Source organism: Mustelus asterias, chromosome 1 (assembly GCF_964213995.1).
Source record: "Mustelus asterias chromosome 1, sMusAst1.hap1.1, whole genome shotgun sequence".
Taxonomy (NCBI): domain Eukaryota; kingdom Metazoa; phylum Chordata; class Chondrichthyes; order Carcharhiniformes; family Triakidae; genus Mustelus; species Mustelus asterias.
In genome coordinates, this window is record NC_135801.1 from 39889338 (window position 1) to 39911406 (window position 22069).

At 44.7% G+C, this 22069-nt stretch overlaps 1 protein-coding gene across 3 annotated transcripts in view; it reads right to left on the reverse strand.

Annotated features, from left to right (window-relative positions):
* Positions 1–22069, reverse strand: part of idua (alpha-L-iduronidase) — a 231361-nt gene that overhangs the window by 14527 nt on the left and 194765 nt on the right. For 2 of the 3 annotated variants that reach the window (XM_078211751.1, XM_078211758.1), the window contains exons 9-10: positions 3947–4162; positions 702–826 (exon numbers count right to left, since the gene is read on the reverse strand). In XM_078211751.1, coding sequence (XP_078067877.1) covers positions 702–826; positions 3947–4162 — 341 coding nt within the window. The remainder of the gene's footprint in view (positions 1–701; positions 827–3946; positions 4163–22069) is intronic. The other variant, XM_078211767.1, reaches the window with a different exon arrangement.

Here is a 22069-nt window from a genome sequence, read left to right on the forward strand (position 1 = left end):
AGTCTTTAATACGTGTTGTACTGTGACCAGGCTGGTTACTTTCTCCATGTGACCCCTCACCCAAAATTTTACACCACCACGAACCGGTGTTCCAAATTGGAACACCCCTGCAGATAACATCAGCTCGGTTTGTGACAATAGAACAGCCACTTACAGGACTAAATCCCCTTGAAAGTCCCATTTCAATCCTGCATGCCATACGTCATTTGACATAGCAAGCTCCAAAATTGCAACAGGAGTTGGAACTCCCAGTGTGGGTGGTCCATAGCCCTGGTCCTGCTTCCGTGATACCTGTGCCCTTGTATGGTACACACAGATTCTGCCCTTGTTTTTCAAGAACTGGTTTGCTTTTTGGTTCTCCTGCTGAAGTTGCAATGAAATTGAAACAAGAGGGCTATGGAATGTTGTGCCTTTGGCTTCCAAGAGGTGTATTAGAATGAAGATGGATATACTTGTAAAATAAATGAAACTCACTTAACAGAATATTCTTTTGAACTTTCAATATGCAAAATTTCTCAAGATCTACCAAAACTGTTTTCTACATTTTTCTACCTGTAAAGGTAATATTTGAATATATCAAATCATTTTTAGTGCACAGAATGCTCAACATAAGTATAAATCAATAATAATACTATATTGTTTAAATTGTGTAAATTAATTAACATTCTCATTGAATATTAAAATAGAAGTTGAAGTAAAACCTCCATTTCTCTGATAACATGAAACTGTTCCACTGTTGGAAAATCTGGCCTTCCAAGATTCTTCCATTGCAAGTAAGGATTTGTGTCATTGTTGTTGAGATGGTAAATTACATACACAAGTTCCACTGAAAGATTAAACAAACAAAAAATAATTTGCATTTTATTTTACTGGATTTAAAACATTTCTGTATTAGAACAAAGAAAATTACAGCACAGGAACAGGCCCCTCCAAGCCTGCACTGACCATGTTGCCCGGCTGAACTAAAACCCCCCATCATTCTGGAGACCATATCCCTCCATTCCAAATCTATTCATGTATTTGTCCAGACGCCCCTTAAAACTCACTATCGTATTTGCTTCCACTACCTCCCCCGGCAGCAAATTCCAGGCACCCACCATCCTCTGTGTAAAAAAAACTTGCCTTGTACATCTCCTTTAAACCTTGCCCCTCGCACCTTAAACCTATGCCCTCTAGTAATTGACTCTTCCACCCTGGGAAAAAGCTTCTAACTATCCATTCTGTCCATGCCCCTCATAATCTTGTAGACTTCTATCAGGTCGCCCCTCAACCTCTGTCGTTCCAGTGAGAACAAACCAAGTTTCTCCAATCTCTCCTCATACTAATGCCCTCCATACCAGGCAACATCCTGGTAAATCTTTTCTGTACCCTCTCCAAAGCCTCCACATCTTTCTGGTAGTGTGGCGACCAGAATTGAATACTATATTCCAAGTGCGGCCTAACAAAGGTTCTATAAAGCTGCAACATGACTTGCCAATTTTAAAACTCAATGCTCCAGCTGATGAAGGCAAGCATGCCGTATGCCTTCTTGACTACCTTCTCCACCTGCGTTGCCACTTTCAGTGACCTGTATACCCAGATCTGTATTAGATCTTCCAAAATGCATTATATTATAATTATTATATGTTATAGCAAGTTTAAAAGATTGTCCTCAAAAAAAGTGTAAGGAATGTATTCCATTAATAAAGCTTTTAAAATTCTTTAGATTTGTTTTAATTCACCTGGCATGAAAACATCCTCTCTGCTAACTATAAGGATCCTACGCCTACGTGAAGTAGTTTAGAATATGCCCAGTCCAGTTCTTTGTGGGTGTGGGCCAATGGTACACAATTATCCATAATGTACCAGAATTATAATGTAGAACATGAAAACAATCCCATGGTGTAATGGGAGTTCAAGTAGGGGGTTGGGGTTAAGACACATCTACAGGGCTATTAGAAAGCCCTTAATTCCTTTATCTTATTATAACATCCCTAATCTTTGAGCCTATGCTGTTGATATTTATGGGGAAATTCCTTCTTTATCTTGAACTCTCAGCAGGATCTGTGCATAACAGCAGCATTGGTAAATAAAATGGAACTACTGTAGTCCTATCTTTAACCTATTTCCAAATTAGACAGTTCTTTATCCCAGCAGTGAAGCCCCTCACCTTGATCATTTCAAAATAAAATCACCAAAACTTGTTTTTACATGGTAAATAAGAACGTGGCTTATATCTTATCTGTGAGGAAATTATCCTGCTAAGTATTCTGAACCACATGCAGCTACTTCCAATGAAGATTACATCATTGTTGCATCTTAGAATGTATTCTGGGAAAGATTACATTATTATATACAACAGCTTCACAATAAGATACTGTATACTGGTTCATGGAAACAAATGTTTTTATTATAGAGTTTTTGAGCAGCTGCAGTTCCTTCCCAGAATGTATGCTGTAAAAACTAAGACTGAATATCACTTGGTGGTGAATAAATAGGTGACCGAATGGCCTGCTTCTGTGCCATATATCCTATGTAAATAAGATTTGCTAACTCAACAGTATGCAGTTGAATATATTTGTCAGAAAACATTGATCAAAACTTTTCACGGAGACAGTGCCCTTGGCCTCAGCTGAAAAGTTGGGGCGATTCTCCCTCTGCAGAGGAGGAAGTAATGACCACATTTAATGGCTGTCAGGTTGCTAACCGCTTGAGGACTGCCCCCATGTGAGAGATGTCCCACCTCCCAGAGTTGAATCAGATGGCTGACAATGCTACTGGGAGTGATAGCAACTGATGGGACTATAGTCAGAACCCCAGAAGCAGCCATTGAGCAAACTGGACTGCAAAGTGGGGTGGTGCCATCAGTGTTAGTCAGACAGGCCCCGGCTCAGGAATGGGGGGGCAAGGGTGGTGGCGGCAATAATTAGGAGGCCGGGGCCAGGCAAACAAGTTTGGGAGGTGTTTACTGTTCCTACGCAGAGCCCTCCATCAGGCATCAGATCCAGAATAGCCTGTCGCTCTATCTTGAGACCATAGCCAGTCCACTAGGCTCGCCATATGTTGTGGGAAACTCTTGCAGCTGGTAAAAGAACAGCAGGGGTGGGAAGAGACCCGAAGGGTGGGTAGGTTGCCTGACACCTACCCTGCTGCTGATCATATTCCAGTGAAGGTGGGTAGCTGACAAGTACAGCATCCTTGCAATGACTCCCGATTTTTTGCTCCGTCTATCTGCCATCTTGCTCCCTTGGTTGGGCGGTGTGGTAAAATCCTAGTCATTGTTCAAGAGTGTTCGTTTAACTATCAATTATGGTACCAACTCACCTGTAAACTTTGCATTAACTTTATTTTTATTGCTCAAGTAAGCTTTCAGCATCTTTAAGCTCCAGTGGCTTAGAAATTGATTGGCACTGTACTCACTTTTGGTCCAGAATAGAAGTTCATCGAGCCAAAGCGTGCTTGCTGGATCTATGCAAGAGCATTTTTTTTCGCCAGCTAGTTATCCAGTTTCCTTTGAAAGCCACGATTGAACCTGTCTCCACCATATTCTCAGGCAGTGCATTTCAGATCCTAAATCCACATGGTTTTAAAAAGGATTTTTGCTGATTTTGCCATTCACTTTAAATCATCTGGTTCTCAACCTTTCTGTCAATGGGAACAGTTTCTCCCTATCTACTCTGTCCAGACTTTTCATGATTTTGATGTGAATTCTAACTTAATGCACTCTAACGTATGTACCTTATTTCTACATCTTAATACTCCTTCTTGATAGCCAATCGCCTGATAATTTGGTTTAGTCCTTACCTACAGCACTGGTTAACCTGCCACAAAGATATTGGTCCCAACTCTGTTCAGGTGCAATCCATCCAAGTTGAATGGGTCACTCCTGCCACAGAACTTGAACTAAAAACTCAATTTTAAAACATTTGGGTTTACCTGATCTTAACATGCCAAAAACTACATTTACCTTCTTGGGTGGGAAAATTGGTCAGGTTGACAGTCACAAGGCTAATATCTGATGATGTCCGATTGTCATCACTGTTATAAATTATTACAGCAGATTGCCAGCTGTCAGAGGCATGAGAATTTGAAGGTTCATGAATACTTGCAATTACTCCCAAAGTGCTATTCTCATCTGTAGCATCATCATTGACCTTCATTTCTACTTCAAGTTGTTTCTCACCTGTATGTGGAAAAGAAAGTGTTGAGGGAGGAACTAATTATTTTACTATTCAGATGTTAGAACTGATAACAATTGGGGTAATCAAAACATTACAAAAATATTCATAGGACAAATTAAAGGCAAGGCTGTTGCAATATTGAAATAAATTCAATAATCTCAGGTCAAAAAAGCTAAGAATGGCTCAGTTGGGCTCGCGCGTACCTGTACACCACAAGGTTCTGGATTCAAATGCCCTCCAGACATGAGTGCAAAAATTTAGACTTAATCTTCTGGTCCAGTACAGAGGGAGTGTGCCACTTTCAATGGTGCCATTTAAAATGAGCCCAAGGCTCAGTCTGCTTTCTGAAGTGATGCAAAAGATAGCATGCCACTATTTCAGGGGAGTTATCCCTGGTTTGCTGGCCAATATTTACTCCTCAATCAACATCCCAAAAACAGATGATCTCATCACTAACATATTACTGTTTACTGTGTCCAAATTGGTTGCTGCATTTTCTACACTGCAACAGTGACTGAACTTCAAAAATATTTCTTTGACTATAAATTGATTTGGGACATGCCAAAGTTATGAAAGAACGTAGAGAAATGCACGTTTTTTGCAGCAGTTTCAGATTTTAAAAATAAATAGCTAACTAAACGGGTAAGTACATGAATACCTTGGCACAACAGCCAAGCATTGCCCCATTGCGTATCACATGGGCACCATGTCATTTAATCTGGAAGCAAACTCACTCAGGTGTCTTACATCCAGTAATGCATGATAACATTAACATCTCAGATCTGAGGTACTTGCTGCCTCACACCTACCATTACTATCATCCATTCCAAAAATCCTGACTGATCCGTTATTGCAGGATCTGGACATTGCAACCGTGAATTAGAATTCTGCATTCTTCTTACAAGAGCAAATACAAAAAATGCACACAGACCACAGGTCACTGTAAGAAGACGTGCCAACATTTTACATTTAGCAGCACACGAAGATGCACCAATGGCAATAATTGGTGTCGACTCAATCGAGTAGGGAGATATGCGAATCGCTGTATTCATGATGGATTTGTCAAAATGTACACTATTTTTTATTAATGTTTCTTCAATCCCTTTGGCAATCATCACTTCCCTTACAAGGAGTTCACAAAGTAGCTGTTGAATGCAGAATATTACTCAAACAAACAAGAATTAAACGTCACTCCAGAATCTGCAAGTGAAGATACAGGCAATATGTAGATAGTCCAACTCGGGAAGGGGCTATCTTAGACCTGGGAAACGAGTCTGGACAGGTGATTAATATATCAGTGGGGGACCATTTTGGGAAAAGTGATCACACCATCTACAAGGCAACAAATACATAAAGGGCAAAAGAGTAACAAGGGAGAGAGTAGGGCCTCTTAAGGATCAACAAGGTCATCTATATGCAGATCCACAAGAGATGGGTGAGATCCTAAATGAATATTTCTCATCCGTATTTACTGTTGAGAAAAGCATGGATGTTAGGGAACTTGGGGAATTAAATATTGATGTTTTGAGGAGTGTACGTATTACAGAGAAGGAGGTGCTGGAAGTCTTAAAGCGCATCAAGGTAGATAAATCTGCGGGACCTGATGAGGTATACCCCAGGATGTTGTGGGAGGCTAGGGAGGAAATTGTGGGTCCCCTAGCCGAGATATCTGAATCATCGATAGTCACGGGTGAGGTGCCTGAAGATTGGAGAGTGGCAAATGTTGTGCCTTTGTTTAAAAAGGGCTGCAGGGAAAAGCCTGGGAACTACAGGCCAGTTAGCCTCACACCTGTGGTGGGTAAATTGTTGGAAGGTATTTTGAGAGACAGGATCTACAGACATTTAGAGATGCAAGGACTGATTAGGGACAGTCGGCATGGCTTTGAGTGGAAAATCATGTCTCACAAATTTAAGTGAGTTTTTTGAAGGGGTAACCAAGAAGGTAGATGAGGGCAGTGCAGTTGATGTTGTCTACATGGACTTTAGCAAGGCCTTTGACAAGGTATCGCATGGTATGTTGTTGCCTAACGGGATCCAGGGTGAGGTATCTAAATGGATACAAAATTGGCTTCTTGACAGAAGCCAGAGGGTGGTTGCAGAGAGTTGTTTTTCAAACTGGAGGCCTGTGACCAGCGGTGTGCCTCAGGGATCAGTATTTGTCATTTATATTAATGATTTGGATGAGAATATAGGGGGCATGGTTAGTAAGTTTGCAGATGACACCAGGATTGGTGGCACGGTGGACAGTGAGGAAGGTTATCTCCAATTGCAGCGGGATCTTGATCAATTGGGCCAGTGGGCTGACGAATGGCAGATGGAGTTTAATTTAGACAAATGCGAGGTAATGCATTTTGGTAGATTGAACCAGGGCAGGACTTACTCAGTTAATGGTAGGGCGTTGGGGAGAGTTACAGAACAAAGAGATCGAGGGGTACATGTTCATAGCTCCTTGAAAGTGGAGTCACAGGTGGACAGAGTGGTAAAGAAGGCATTCGGCATGCTTGGTTTCATCAGTCGGAACATTGAATACAGGAGTTGGGACATCTTGTTGAAGTTGTACAAAACATTGGTAAGGCCACACTTGGAATACTGTGTGCAATTCTGGTCACCCTATTATAGAAAGGATATTATTAAACTAGAAAGAGTGCAGAAAAGATTTACTAGGGTGCTACCGGGACTTGATGGATTGAGTTATAAAGAGAGGCTGAATAGACTGGGACTTTTTTCTCTGGAGTGTAGGAGGCTGAGGGGGTGACCTTATAGAGGTCTATAAAATAATGAGGGGCATAGACAAGATAGATAGTCAATATCTTTTCCCAAAGGTAGGAGTCTAAAACTAGAGGGCATAGGTTTAAGGTGAGAGGGGAGAGATACAAAAGTGTCCAGAGGGGCAATTTTTCACACACAGGGTGGTGAGTGTCTGGAACAAGCTGCCAGAGGTAGTAGTAGAGGCAGGTACAATTTTATCTTTTAAAAAGCATTTAGATAGTTACATGGGTACGATGGGTATAGAGGGATATGGGCCAAATGCGGGCAATTGGGATTAGCTTAGGGGTTTTAAAAAAAAGGATGGCATGGACAAGTTGGGCTGAAGGGCCTGTTTCCATGCTGTAAACCTTTATGACTCTAAGTCAGGAGTGTGATGGAATACTGGGTGGGTGCAGCTCCAACAACACTCAAGAAGCTTGACACCATCTGCTTGATTGGCACCACACCAACAAACATTCAATCCCTCCACCACTGGCACTCAGTAGTGGCATCTCCACATCATGACTCAGTAGTAGCAGTGTGTACTATCTACATGATGTACTGCAGCAATTCACCAAAGATCCTCAGACAGCACCTTCCAAACCCATGGCCACTTCCATCTAGAAGGACAAGGGCAGCAGATAAACGGGAACCCACCACCTGTAAGTTCCCCTCCAAGCCACTCACCATCACAGTTGCTGGGTCAAAATCCTGGAATTTCCTCCCTAACGGCATTGTAGGTCAAAACCACAGAACATGGACTGCAGCAATTCAAGAAGGCAGCTCACCACCACCTTCTCAAGCGCAATTAGGGATGGACAATAAATGCTGACCAGCCAGCAACACCCATCCCACGAATGAATTAAAAAGAAAATTCTATAACTTTCAAGATACTTGCAGAAAAAGGATAGAGGTAGTTCCAGAGTGAAAATACTAAACTGGGGGAAGGCTAACTACGACAGTATTAAGCAGGAGCTAGGGAATATAGACTGAGGGCGGCCGTTTGAGGATAAATCCACATCCCGATATGTGGAAGTCTTTTAAATATCAGTTGTTAACAATTCAGGACAAGTATGTCCCTGTAAAAATGAAGGATAAAGGTAGCAAGATTCGGGAACCCTGGGTGACAAGAGATTGTGAGCTTAGTGAAAAGGAGGCATACATAAATTTCAGGAAATTCAAGAACGGATAAGGCTCTTGAGGAATACAAAGAAAGCAGGAAATAGCTTAAACAGGGATTTAGGAGGGCAAAAGGGGGCCATGAAATGTTGTTGGCAGGCAGGATTAAGGAGAATACCAAGGTTTTTTATGCGTATGAAATGAGGAAGAGGGTAGCTAAGTAAAGGGTATGTACACTCAAGGACAGTGGAGGGAATTTGTGTGTGGAGCCAGATGAGATGGGTAAGGTCCTTAATGAGTACTTTACATCAGTATTCACAAAGGAGAAGGATGTGGTGGATGGTGAGTGTAGAAAGGAGGATGTTGACATTCTAGGACATGTTGAGATAAGAGGAGGAGCTATTGGAGGTTTTGAAAAACATTAAGGTGGACAGGTCCCCAGGGCCAAATAGGGTCTATCCCAGAATACTGAGAGAGGTGAGGGAAGAAATCGCCGAAGCTTTGGCCAAAATCTTTGAATCTTCTTTAGCCATGGGTGAGGTACCAGAGGATTGGAGAGTAGCGAACACTGTTGTCCTGTTTAAGAAGGACAGAAGAGACAATCTGGGAAACTAAAGGCCTGTGAGCCTTACATCAGTGGTGGGGAAATTATTGGAGAAGATTCTTAGGGACAGGATGTACTCGCATCTGGAAGAGAATAGGCTTATTCACGATAGGCAGCAAACTTGATTCAGTTCTTTGAGGAAGTGACAAGAAAAAGGACAATGGATATTGTACACACATACTTTAGTAAAGCCTTCAATAAGGTTCCTCCTGGTGGGCTGATACAGAAGGTGAAGTCATACAGGATCACAAGCATTGTAGCGGGCAGCGGAGTGAGCAGGGAGCAGAGTGAGAGCTGAAAGGCTTTGGCTCAACGGGCTTCGGCGTAAACAGGCAGAGGCAGGGTAGGTTCTGTTCTTCATTCTTCCAGTAATTCAAAGCAAGGGGAATTATGAGTGGGAGGCCAGTTTGTTGCTGTCGGTGTCGGATGTGGGAGTTCATGGAGTCGCCTAGCCTCCCGGAAGTCCATATCTGCGCCAGGTGCGTCGAAATGCAGCTCCTGAGAGACCGCGTTCGTGAACTGGAGCTGCGGCTCGATGACCTTAGTCTAGTCAGGGAAAATGAGAAGTTAATAGAGAGAAGTTACAGGCAGGTCGTCACACCAGAGCCATGGGAGGAAGACATGTGGGTCACGGTTAGGAAGGGTAAAGGTCATGTACCAGAGAGTACCCCGGTGGTTGTCCCCCTTAACAGTAAGGGATGGGTGACAGACAGGAGAGAGGAGGGGAGAGAGCAGTCAGTGATGGGATCCCCTGTGGTTGTCCCCCTTCAGAATAAGTATACCGTTTTGGATACTGTTGGGGGGGATGACCCTCCAGGGGTAAGCGACGGTGACCGGGTCACTGGCACGGAATCGGGCTCTGTGGCTCAGAAGGGAAAGAGGGGGACTATGAGAGCAATAGTAGTCGGGGATGCAACAGTTAGAGGCACAGACAGGCAGTTCTGTGGGCGCGAACGAGACTCCAGGATGGTAGTCTGCCTCCTTGGTGCCAGGGTCCTGGATGTCTCTGAGCGGGTAGGAAGCATCCTAAGGGGTGGGTAACCAGACAGACGTCATTGCCCATATTGGTGCAAATGACGTAGGCAGAAAGAGCAGGGAGGTCCTGAGAGAGCAATTCAGGGAGTTGGGTAGTAGGCTGAAAAGCAGGGCCTCTAGGGTAGCGATCTCTGGACTACTCCCAGTGCCACAAGCTAGTGAGGCTAGGAACAGGGAGATTGTACAGCTGAACGCGTGGCTAAAGGACTGGTGCAGGAGGGAGGGTCTCAAATTCGTGGATCACTGGGAGGTCTTCAAGAGAGGATGGCACCTGTACAAGAAGGACGGGTTACACCGAAACTGGAGGGGCACGAATATCCCAGCTGGGAGTTTTGTTAGTGTGGTTCGGGTGGGTTTAAACTAATGTGGCAGGGGGTGGGGATCAGAACAATAGGTCAAGAGACAGGGGACGAGGTTGGGGCCAAGACAAGGCTATCTAAGAGGAAGGGGAGGATGACCTCAGTGGGCCTGGAGGTCTGGAGTGCATCTGCTTCAATGCAAAGAGCGTCAGGGGCAAGACAGACGAGCTTAGAGCCTTAATGCTTGCGCGGAACTTGGATGTGGTTGCAGTGACGGAGACTTGGTTAAAAGGACAGGACTGGCAGCTGAATATTCCGGGGTATAAGTGTTTTAGGCGAGACAGAAGAGGGGCTAGGAGAGGTGGGGGAGTAGCAATGCTGGTTCGGGAGCATATTACAGCGGTACAGAGGGTGGACAATTTGGAAGGGTCAGGTAACGAGTCACTGTAGGTGGAGCTCAGAAACAGGAAGGGCGCAGTCACTATGCCGGGGGTATACTACAAGCCTCCCAACAGCCCACGGGAAGTTGAGGAACGGATATGTAAGGAGATTCTGGACAGGTGCAGAAAAAATAGGGTTGTTGTAGTGGGAGACTTTAATTTCCCTCACATAGACTGGAAATCGCTTAGGGCTGGGGGCCTGGACGGGGAAGAATTTATAAAATGCGTACAGGAAGGTTCTTTGGAACAATATGTTGACAGTCCAACTAGAGAGGGGGCTATACTGGACCTAGTACTGGGGAATGAGCCCGGTCAGGTCATCAAAGTTGCAGTGGGGGAACATGTGGCAAATAGTGACCACAATTCTGCAAACTTTAGGATAGTCATGGAAAAAGATGAGTGTTGTCCTATGGGTAAGGTGCTGAATTGGGGGAAGGCTAACTACAGCCGGATTAGGCAGGATTTGGTGGCTGTTGATTGGGAGAGGCTGTTAGAGGGTAAATCCACATCTGGCATGTGGGAGTCTTTTAAGTAACAGTTGATAGGACTGCAGGACAGGCATGTGCCTACAAAGAGGAAGGATAGGAAAGGTAAGATTCGAGAGCCATGGATAACCAGTGAAATTGTGGGTCTAATCAAAAAGAAAAAAGAGGCATACATGAGGTCCAGGCAGCTAAAAATAGATGGAGCACTGGAGGAATACAGAGAAAGTAGAAAAGAACTCAAACAGGGAGTTAGAAGGGCAAAAAGGGGTCACAAAATGTCCTTGGCAGACAGGATTAAGGAGAATCCTAAGGCATTTTATACATACGTTAGGAACAAGAGAGTTGTTAGGGAAAGAATCGGACCTCTCAGGGACAGAGGGAGGGAATTATGCTTCGAACCAAAGGAAGTAGGTGAGATCCTAAATGAATACTTTGCATCAGTATTCACAAAGGAGAGGGACATGTTGACTGGTAGTGTCTCAGAGAGATGCGTTGACCCGTTAGAAAAAATCTCAATTACAAGGGAGGAAGTGTTAGGTTTTTTAGGAAACATTAAGACAGACAAATCTCCAGGGCCGGATGGCATCTATCCTAGACTCCTCAGGGAGGCAAGAGATGAAATTGCTGGGTCTCGAACAGAAATCTTTGTCTCTTCACTGGACACAGGTGAGGTCCCAGAGGATTGGATGATAGCAAATGTGGTCTCGTTATTTAAGAAGGGTAGCAAGGATAACCCGGGTAATTATAGGCCGGTGAGCTTGACGTCCGTGGTAGGGAAATTGTTGGAGAAGATTCTTCGAGATAGGATATATGCACATTTAGAACAGAATAATCTCATTAGCGATAGACAGCATGGTTTTGTACGAGGGAGGTCATGCCTCACAAATTTGGTTGAGTTTTTTGAGGTGGTGACAAAAACGATGACGAGGGAAGGGCCGTGGATGTCATCTATATGGATTTTAGTAAAGCGTTTGACAAGGTCCCTCATGGCAGGCAAAAGGTTCAATCTCACGGGATAAAAGGTGAGCTAGCTAGATGGGTGGAGAACTGGCTTAGCCATAGAAGTGGTATTTGCTACCAAATAAACCTGTTGGACTTTAACCTGGTGTTGTGAGACTTCTTACTGTGTTAGCCATAGAAGACAGAGGGGAGACAGAGGGTAGCAATGGAGGGTCTTTTTCCGGTTGGAGGTCTGTGACTAGTGGAGTTCTGCAGGGCTCTGTACTGGGACCTCTGCTGTTTGTGATACATATAAATGATTTGGAGGAAGATGTAGTTGGTGTGATCAGTAAGTTTGCGGACGACACGAAGATTGCTGGAGTTGCGGATAGTGATGAACATTGTCAGAGAATACAGCAGGAAATGGCAGATGGAATTTAATCCAGATAAATGCGAAGTGATGCATTTCGGTAGATCTAATGTAAGGGGGAGCTATACAATAAATGGCAGAACCATCAGGAGTATAGACACACAGAGGGACCTGGGTGTACAAGTCCACAGATCCTTAAAGGTGGTAGCACAGGTGGAGAGGGTGGTGAAGAAGGCATATGGCATGCTTGCCTTTATTGGACAGGGCATAGAATATAAAAGTTGGCATATGATGTTGCGGCTATATAGAACGTTGGTTAGGCCACATTTGGAATACTACGTCCAGTTCTGGTCGCCACACTACCAGAAGGACGTGGAGGCTTTGGAGAGAGTACAGAAAAGGTTTACCAGGATGTTGCCTGGTATGGAGGGTCTTAGCTATGAGGAGAGGTTGGGTAAACTGGGGATGTTCTCCCTGGAAAGACGGAGGATGAGGGGCGACCTAATAGAGGTGTATAAAATTATGAACGGCATAGATAGGGTGAACAGTGGGAAACTTTTTCCCAGGTCGGAGGTGACGAATACAAGGGGTCACAGGTTCAAGGTGAGGGAGGCAAGGTTCAACACAGATGTCAGGGGGACGTATTTTACACAGAGGGTGGTGGGGGCCTGGAATGCACTGCCAAGCAAGGTGATTGAGGCGGACACGCTGGGATCGTTTAAGACTTATCTAGATAGCCACATGAACAGACTGGGAATAGAGGGATACAAACGAATGGTCTAGTTGGGCACATGAGCGGCGCAGGCTTGGAGGGCCGAAGGGCCTGTTCCTGTGCTGTATTGTTCTTTGTTCTTTGACCCGAGGTGAGCTGGGAAGATGGATACAAAATTGGCTTGGGCATAGAAAGCAGAGAGTAGCAGTGGATGGTTACTTTTCTAACTGAAGGTCTGTGACAAGCGCTGTTCCACAAGGATCAGTATTGGGGCCTCTGTTGATATATATATAATAAAAAAAAGTGTTTTGGAGGAAAATGTAGGTGGTCTGATTAGTAAATTTGCAGATGAAAAAAAATTGGGGGAGTAGCGGATAGTGAGGAGGATTGTCAGAGGATACAGCAGGATGTAAATTGGCTAGAGACCAGGGCTGAAAAATGGCAGATGGACTTTAACAGGGACAAATGTGAGGTGATGCTATTTGGAAGGTCCACTGCAGAGGGAAAGTACACAGAAAATGGTAGAGCCCTTAGAAATATTAGCATACAGAGGGATCTAGGTGTGCAGATCCACAGTTCCCCGAAGGTGGCAACTCAGGTGGACAAGGTGGTCACAAAAGTGTATGGCATGCTGGCCTTCATCGGTCCGGGTGTTGAGTATAGGAATTGGAAGTTGCAGCTGTACAAGACTTTGGTTAGGCCGCATTTGGAGTATTGTGTACAATTCTGGTCACCACACTACTGGAAGGATGTTGATGCATTGGAAATGGTCAAGAGATTCACCAGGATGTTGCCTGGTTTGGAGGATATGGACTATGATGAGGAAAAGTTGAACAAACTTGGATTGTTTTCATTAGAGCGTCAGAGGATGAGGGGGAACCTGAGATTTACAAGATTATGATAGGTTTGGATAGAGTGGATAGTCAGAGTCTTTTTCCCAGGGTCGAAGGGTCAATTTCTCGGGAGCATAGGTTGAAAGTGAGAGAGGGAAAGTTTAAAAGAGATGAAAGGGGCAAGTTTTTCACACAGAGGGTGGTGAATGCCTGGAACATGCTGTCGGAGGAGGTGGTGGAAGCAGATTCTATAACAATGTTCAAGAAGCATCTGGATAGATACATGAATAAGCAGGGAATAGAGGAATATGGACCACATAGAGGCAAGAAAATATTAGATTATAGAGGCGTCTGTGTCGGCACAGACTTGGTGGGCCGAAGGGCCTGTTCCTTTGCTGTACTGTTCTTTGTTCTTAAGATCAACATTTTATAATCCTCTGCCTGTACAAAGAGTACAGGTGAGGAACTGAAACATCGTGAGACTTAGGGCACATGGAAGCCAGATGATACATATGTGGAGGTGGAGATTGATGTAACTTAGCGGAGGCCTAAGACATACATGGCCTATTTTTGATTGCTCAGTCGCATGGAGAAGAGACATGAACAATTTTCCTGCTCATGCCTTGTAATCTGCCAATATGACTTGCGCTTCCGATTGGTACCTTGTTGAATCAGTCCTGGTTGATGTGACTAAATGGTAGCTTGCAATTCTTAAAGGAAAAGTGTTCTTGGGCTGCAAGCAACTAGAATTATATTTACAATAATAAAAAACAGTAGGAGCCTGAAACTGCATTGGAGGTTCTAATACAGCCAGGAAGAAGCTGTTCTTGAGTCAGTTGGTACGCGATCTCAAACGTTTGTATCTTTTTCCTGGTGGAAAAAGGTGGAAGAGAGTATGTCCGGGGTGCATGGGGTCCTTGATTATGCTGGATGCTTTTCCAAGGCAGTGGGAAGTGCAGACGGAGTCAATGGATGGGACGTTGGTTTGCATGATGGGCTACATTCACAACCCTTTGCAGTTTCTTGTGGTCTTGGTCAGAGCAGGAACCATACCAAGCTGTGATACATCCCGAAAAAAATGTATTCTGCATCTGCCTTTTCAACTTCACCTTACTCTCTATCTCTCTCAGCATCCGGCGAGCTCCGGCTTTGGTTACCCTACCTTTTCCCTTCATGGGAATATACTTCGACTGTACCCTGAAATCCAACCCACTCTACTGAAATTGGCCTTCTTCCAATTTAGTACTGTTACTTTAGATTGCTAACCTAAATCTCATGATATTGAAGAGGATTGAAATACATTAAGACAAGGTACCCGAAAAGGTGCCAGTACTCAACGTAAAGAAGTCACTTGGTATGGATGGAAAGTATTATCATTTACTGAGGGAAATAAGGGTGGCAGATACAGGCATTATGGCCCATAACCTTCTAAAGCTTCTCAAATATGAGAGCAATATCAAAAGACAAATAACCTCAGAAGTTTTTAGTTTCGTGTAACATTGGTAACATTGTCTCACCTCCTCTTCAATTTGCAACTAAAGAAACATGGGGTGCAATTCTCCCGAATCGGTTCTAAGTGTTGACACCAGTGGAAACCCAGAGTGTTTCTCGCTGGCAGGAACAGCGCCTATCAAGTAGGATTCTCCCACCTTCAACATTTAAATTCATGCACAAGTTGAATCACGCTCGCCAGCCCGGTTTTACAGAAATCAGGGCACCCTATTTAAAGGATGCCCCAATCTCCGTGTTGACAGACGGGTCCCCCTCCCCTCCCACAACAGACATGGCCACTCCCGCTGGCAAGGGGAACATCCCAACCCCTCAGCACAGAAAGGCATCCTCCCCACCACCACTGAAAGAGTGGGTCACCTCATAAAAATGCAATCTGTGAGTCAAGGCTGAACGTTTATAAACAAAGAAGATTCACCAGGATGTTGCCTGGCCACCAGGGCATTGACTATGAGGAGAGGTTGAATAAACTAGGATTGTTTTCACTGGAAAGACAAAGTCTGAGTGGAGACCTGATAGAGGTCTACAAAATTATGAAAGGCATAGACAGGGTGGATAGTCAGAGGCTTTTTCACAGGGTGGAAGTGTCAATTACAAGGGAGTACAAGTTCAAGGTGAGACGAGGAAAGTTTAAGGGAGATGTGCGGGGGAAGTTTTTCATGCACAGAGCAGTGGGTGCCTGTACGCGCTGCCAGATGAGGTGGTGGAAGCAAGCACATTAGCTACATTTAAAAGGCATCTGAATGTGTACATTAATAGGAAGGGAATAGAGGGATGTGGACTAAATAAGGGCAGAAGTTTTTTTTAGTTTAGTTAGGGCATCATGATCAGCATGGGCTTGGAGGGCTGAAGGGCGTCTTCATGTGCTGTACTTTTCTTTGTTCTTTATTGCAGTTAGGTTGGATATTTTACAAAGTTTCACTTCCTCTTTTCTAACCACAACGTACTTGAGATGCATTCAAGCATGAAGGGAAAGAAAAATAAACAAGGCTCCTTGCAAGTGGGCAAGTAATCCATATCAGTATATCAAACCACTGAAAAGGATGCAGACACCAGATGCTGGCGTCCAGTGTTGAAAGTGAAACTGACCAGCAAAGCACTTCAATGGGTTTCATAGCTGCTGTGGGCTAGGAAAGATTTTGGTGATTTTGAATGTTTCAAGGTGTCCAAGGGGCATGGATATAAAAGTGACCAGGGCACTTCAAAGGTTTCAGAGGGCAAAGGCAATAATGAATATCTTACCCCAGAATGGTGTCAGGATTCACCATCCTGAAACCGAACAGTACGTTTCCCAGGGCAACAAGGACAAGTGCAGTCACTAGACTCCTGGGAGAGAATCCGGAGGTCAAGCCCTTTACCCCAGTCTGAGGCCATTCAATTCCCAGACCCCTTGGAGGACCCACCCACTTCAGCCTGGCAATGGCAGATGGCACATAGGCACACTACTTACCTCCTTGTTCCCTCTCAGAGTACAAGGCACAGGTCCACATTTGTCTGGACCTGTACCGAAGCCTACCCAGTGGGCTTCTCGCTGGGGATGGGGGGGGGGGGGGGGGGGGCGGGGGCATCGTGGGAGGCTGCTGAATTGGGCTTCCAGCCCGCTAATTACATTGCAATGATCAGCTTTGCAAATCAACATGTTTCCTGGTAAGGCCGGCAGGGTGGGCTGGGTGAATCATGAAGTGCTTGCCGCCTGGCGGGAATCCTGTTTTAGGTGCAACGCTCAATTCAACGGGCTGTTGGGCTTCCTGCCAGGGGCTAGCAGGCCCGGTGAACCCCGGCCATGACCTCAATCCACTACAACATGACAACACATCAGCCATATGTGCTGCTACATGACTGTATCAATGGTCACCACTCAAGGAGATAAATCAGATTCAAATCAGAGCACTCTTTAATATATGACTGTAACTTCCATAACTAACTCAATGTCATACCTATTTTAAAACAGCATACTAGAATTGTATATCATTACTCTCTCCTTCCACTGGGTGTCCACACATGTCATTCTATCACCTATTCTACAATTCTGTCTAAGTGCCACCAGAGGGCCCACATTTTTTCATTTATTTACTCATTCATGTGATGTGGGCATTGCAGGCAAGGCTATTGCAACAATTAGGATATGTTGGGTGTTTTAACTGTCTTGTTCAGAAGTTATGGGACCGGGCTGTCCCTCATTTAAGGCTCATGACATTTGCTCATGTGATAGAGGCATGGCAGGCTACATCTCTGGAGAGCATTCCAGGGCAGCCCAGTCTTAACTCCCATATTCCACTGGCATTGTTCTCTGAAGGAAAAACCAAGATGCCTGAGATTGCAGTTTCAGGTTGGTGGCCTCCAGCCAATGCCATTCCACTGTCCTGGATCAATGGCTAAATAATCAACAGGATGACTGGTCTAATGATGCATATCAAATCCTGAAAGCAGTAACACATAACACATAGGATGGTTTTGAAATCACATTGCATTGCATTGGGGTGGCACGGTAGCACAGTGGTTAGCACTGCTGCTTCACAGCTCCAGGGACCTGGGTTCGATTCCCGGCTTGGGTCACTGCCTGTGTGGAGTTTGCACATCCTCCTCGTGTCTGCGTGGGTTTCCTCCGGGTGCTCCGGTTCCCTCCCACAGTCCAAAGATGTGTGGGTTAGGTTGATTGTCCATGCTAAAATTGCCCCTTAGTGTCCTGGGATGCGTAGATTAGAGGGATTAGTGGGTAAAATATGTAGGGATATGGGGGTAGGGCCTGGGTGGGATTGTGGTTGGTGCAGACTCGATGGGCCGAATGGCCTCTTTCTGTACTGTAGGGTTTCTATGATTGTGTGTTTAATTCTGTCCTCTACTGTATGTAGAACTGCAGCTGGGGCAGTTCCATGCAGATAGAGGCACTGACTGACACTTGGCTGCTGCACATTGTACCAGGAAGGAAGAGAAAATTTCTGTGGTGTTTTCATAGTGGGCCCTCTATAATTTCTAGAATCACAACTGTTAGCTGCCACATATTTCTCACACTGACCCCAAAGCTTGCATGGTTATTCATTTAAACCGTAGCCTTACTGGGGCCATTAGCTTCATTTTGCTTCTTCTCTATCTTTCATCAAGTCTTCCTTAGTCCACAAATCAAGAGGGACCTGGGTGTATATGTACATAGATCATATGAGGTCGCAGGATAGGTGAAGAGAGGAGTTAATAAAGTATATGTTAGTTTTACTAACAGGGGCACAAAATACAAGAGCAAGGATCTAATGCTGAGTTAATTAGACCTCAGCTGGAATATCGTGTCCAGATTTGGCATCGCACTATAGGAAGGATGTGGACACATTGGAGAGAGAGCAGAAGATTTTTATAAGAATTGTCCCAGGGATGAGAAACTTCAGTTATGAGGATGGATTGGAGAGGTTGGGACTGCTCTTCTTGGAGAAAAGGCTATGGGGAGATATGATAGAGGTGTTCAAAATCATGATGGGGCTGGACAGAATAGATAGGGAGCCACTGTTCATGCTCGTAAAAGGATCAAGAATGAACGTGTACAGACTTAAAGTGATTTGCAAAGAAGGAAAGGTGATGTGAGAGAAAACTTTTTCACATGAGTGGTTTGGGTCTGGAATGTTCTGCCTGGAAGTGTGGTGGAAACAGGTTCAATCAAGGCACTGAAAAGGATGATTACGTGAATAGAAACAATGTGCAGGGGTACAGGGAAAAGGCAGGAGATTAGCACTAAGTCATGATGTTCATTTGGAGAGCCGGTGCGAACTCAATAAGCTAAAAGGCCTCCTTCTACGCCATAACAATTCTGTGATTCTGATACCCTAACTTCTCTTTCAATTGTTTCCACGACAAAGCTGTCAGGCCTTCATTTCCAATGTCCGTACTTGGCAATCTTTCTCTCTCTAACTACTTTAGCAACCCTTTTGATTTCTGAACTTTTACTCTTGATCGAAGAGTTGTTTTTCTATCCATCCAGCTGCACAGACAGGAAATTCTTCAAATATTCTTCTTTCATGAGGGTCCATTTGTTGTTTGTATCATGTTTCTGCAGCCCTTGGCACATTTCTTTTCAATCTCCACGAGGAAGGTAGCACTACCTTGCTTAATCCCCACTTTTCTATTTCTAACATATTTTGTCAATCATCTTGTACCACATTTTCCATCCAAAAGCTCATTCCCTCGAGGTGACAGTATCTGAACCAGTAAGAAAACAAATACAACAGGTGGCGAGTTAGAATCATAGAAGGAGGCTATTTGGCCTGTGCCCACTCTTTGAAATAACTATCTAATTATTCCCAACGCTTGTTCCATATCTCTCTACAAATGTTTCCTTTTTAAATGTATTCAAGTTGGCCTAACATTACTGTGAATCTGCAGGAGACGCAGGCAGAAGTGACTATTACCTATTGGAATTAAGCGAAGGGCGAAAGAGGCTACGCCTGGATGTTGCTTTCCAAGAATGCCAGGGCAATATTGCAGATCATCAGCCACATAATCATATATACAAAATGTCACTTAACCCTGCCAACTCCCATGGCAAAAGTTGAATGCATGTCCAGATTGTTTGATGGCCTTCTGCTTGAAGAAAATTGGGGTTTAAAGATGAACATAGTCCTGCAGTGGTCAGCCTTTAACAGGCATTGGGCCAGAATTTCCTCACTCCGTGGCATCGCATTTGGTGGGTACCCCAAATATTTGCAGGGAATCCCTCTTGCACATTCCCACTGAGGGGTTTACATGGCAATTGTTCAGAAGGGCTAACAGCCCCTACACAATTGCACTGGGCTAGGACCATCCAACAAAGCGATTTAAATCACTAGCTTCAGATGGTTCTGCCAAATTTACACTCATAGCACTCTTAAAGAATTGGAAGGGAAAAAAAAGCAATTATTACTTCAGAGTAACTGTTTTAAACACCTGGACCAAACCCTGTAATCTCCCCCCCCACCACACAGTGACCACAACCCTCGCCCAAAGGGGACACCCTACATCCCCCCTAACTAAGCACCCCACCCCCTCACCATGGTATTCCTCACTCCCCATGCCCCTGCCCGCAATCCCGCTGATGTCCGGGCCCCCCCATATTTGATTCCCCCTTGCCTCCGGCGATGTTTGGATTGCCTTGCTGATGTCTGAATCTGCCGCCACAACACCCCATTCCCTTATCTTAGAAACTTATCTTCTCCCTTTTAATGGTACCTTTAAACTCACATGTTTTATGGCAGCTGGTGCCATAAAAAAAGGGCATGTCTTCTTTCACTGTTTCTTTTGCACTTTACCATTGGAACCATGGATGCACTTACCTTCTTCAGTCTCACCTGGCCCAAAACTCTGGACTGCCTCAGAGTCCATTCTTTTTGGGCCTGTTTGCTGTCCTGGCAACACCCACTAATGTGCTCTTGGCACTGCCAGAGTTTCTGGCCAATCTGATGAGCCAGCAGCTCCTGAGGATGGGACTTTCTCCCCAGTAAGGAGCTGAAGACTGACAGTGCACCTATTTAGCCCACCTGCAACACATTATGCTGCCCAAACAACAAGCATGGCATTGTTTAATTAAATATGTAATTAAAATTATTAAAACTGTAAGACATGGCTACTTTCATCAGTATGTGACAACAAAATTCTATCTCAATTAAATTGTCATTGTATAATGCACTAATACAAATACAACAAAAAGTGAGCTTGCAGCTCCCAAGATGCAAAAAAAGAGCTAATGCAGTAGTCATTAGAAAATAGTGCCAATATACATGCATATTGCACAATGCCCATTGCCTGGGAATATGTTAAAGGATGGTGTTCAGCTGGTTAACAGTTCTGGGGAAGAAGCTGTTCCTGAGCCTGATCGTATGGGCTCGAATGTATCTGTAACACTTCCCAGATGGCAGGGGGGCCAAACAGTCTATGGCTGGGATCTCTGGTGATGTTGAGAGATCTCCGCGGACAGCGTTTGTGATAAATGTCCTGGATTGGTGGTAGCTGGGTGCCGATAATGTATTGGAAGAAACGACAGGGTTGGCTGTCTTTAGCCTCCTCAGGAAGTATAGGCGCTGTTGAGCCTTCTTTACTAGGGAGGTGGAGTTGAGGGACCATGAGAGGTCCTCCATGATGCTGACGCCCAGGAATCTGAAGCTGCAGACCCTTTCCACCTCTACCCCATTGATGTAAATGGGGGTGTGCACTGCCTCCAGACTTCCTGAAGTCCACAATGAGTTCTTTGGTCTTTAGTGTTGAAGGCCAAGTTTTTTCCAGCACTCCACATCACCAGATGTTGGACCTCCTCCCTGTAGGCTGACTCGTGGTTATTAGTGGTCAGGCCTACTACCATAGTGTCATCCGTGAACTTGATGATGGTATTGGTGTCATGGACAGACACACAGTCATAGGTAAAGAGGGAGTAGAAAACGGGACTCAGCACACATCCTTGTGGAGCCCCAGAGCTCAGGGTTAGGGTGGGGGAAGTGAAGTTACCTAACCTAACAAACTGGGGCCTTCCAAATGGGTCAGAGCAGAATGAAGAGTAGTGGAAATAGTGTTTTCCATTGACCTGTTGCGTGATAGGCAAACTAGTGCTGTTTGAGGTTGGCACGGACATTGGCTTTAAGGTGAGTCAGGACCAATCTCTTGAAGCACTTCATTATGATGGGGGTGAGTGCAATAGGGCAGTGGTCATTCAGGCTCGTCATGTTCAATTGCTTTGGCACAGGAACAATAGTTGTGCACTTGAAGTATGCGGGGACCACCGCCCGGGCCAGTGACAGGAAGTTGTCAGTGATGACCTCAGGAAAGTGGAAAATCTGGAAAGTAAATTAATTTTTAAAAATTGATAAT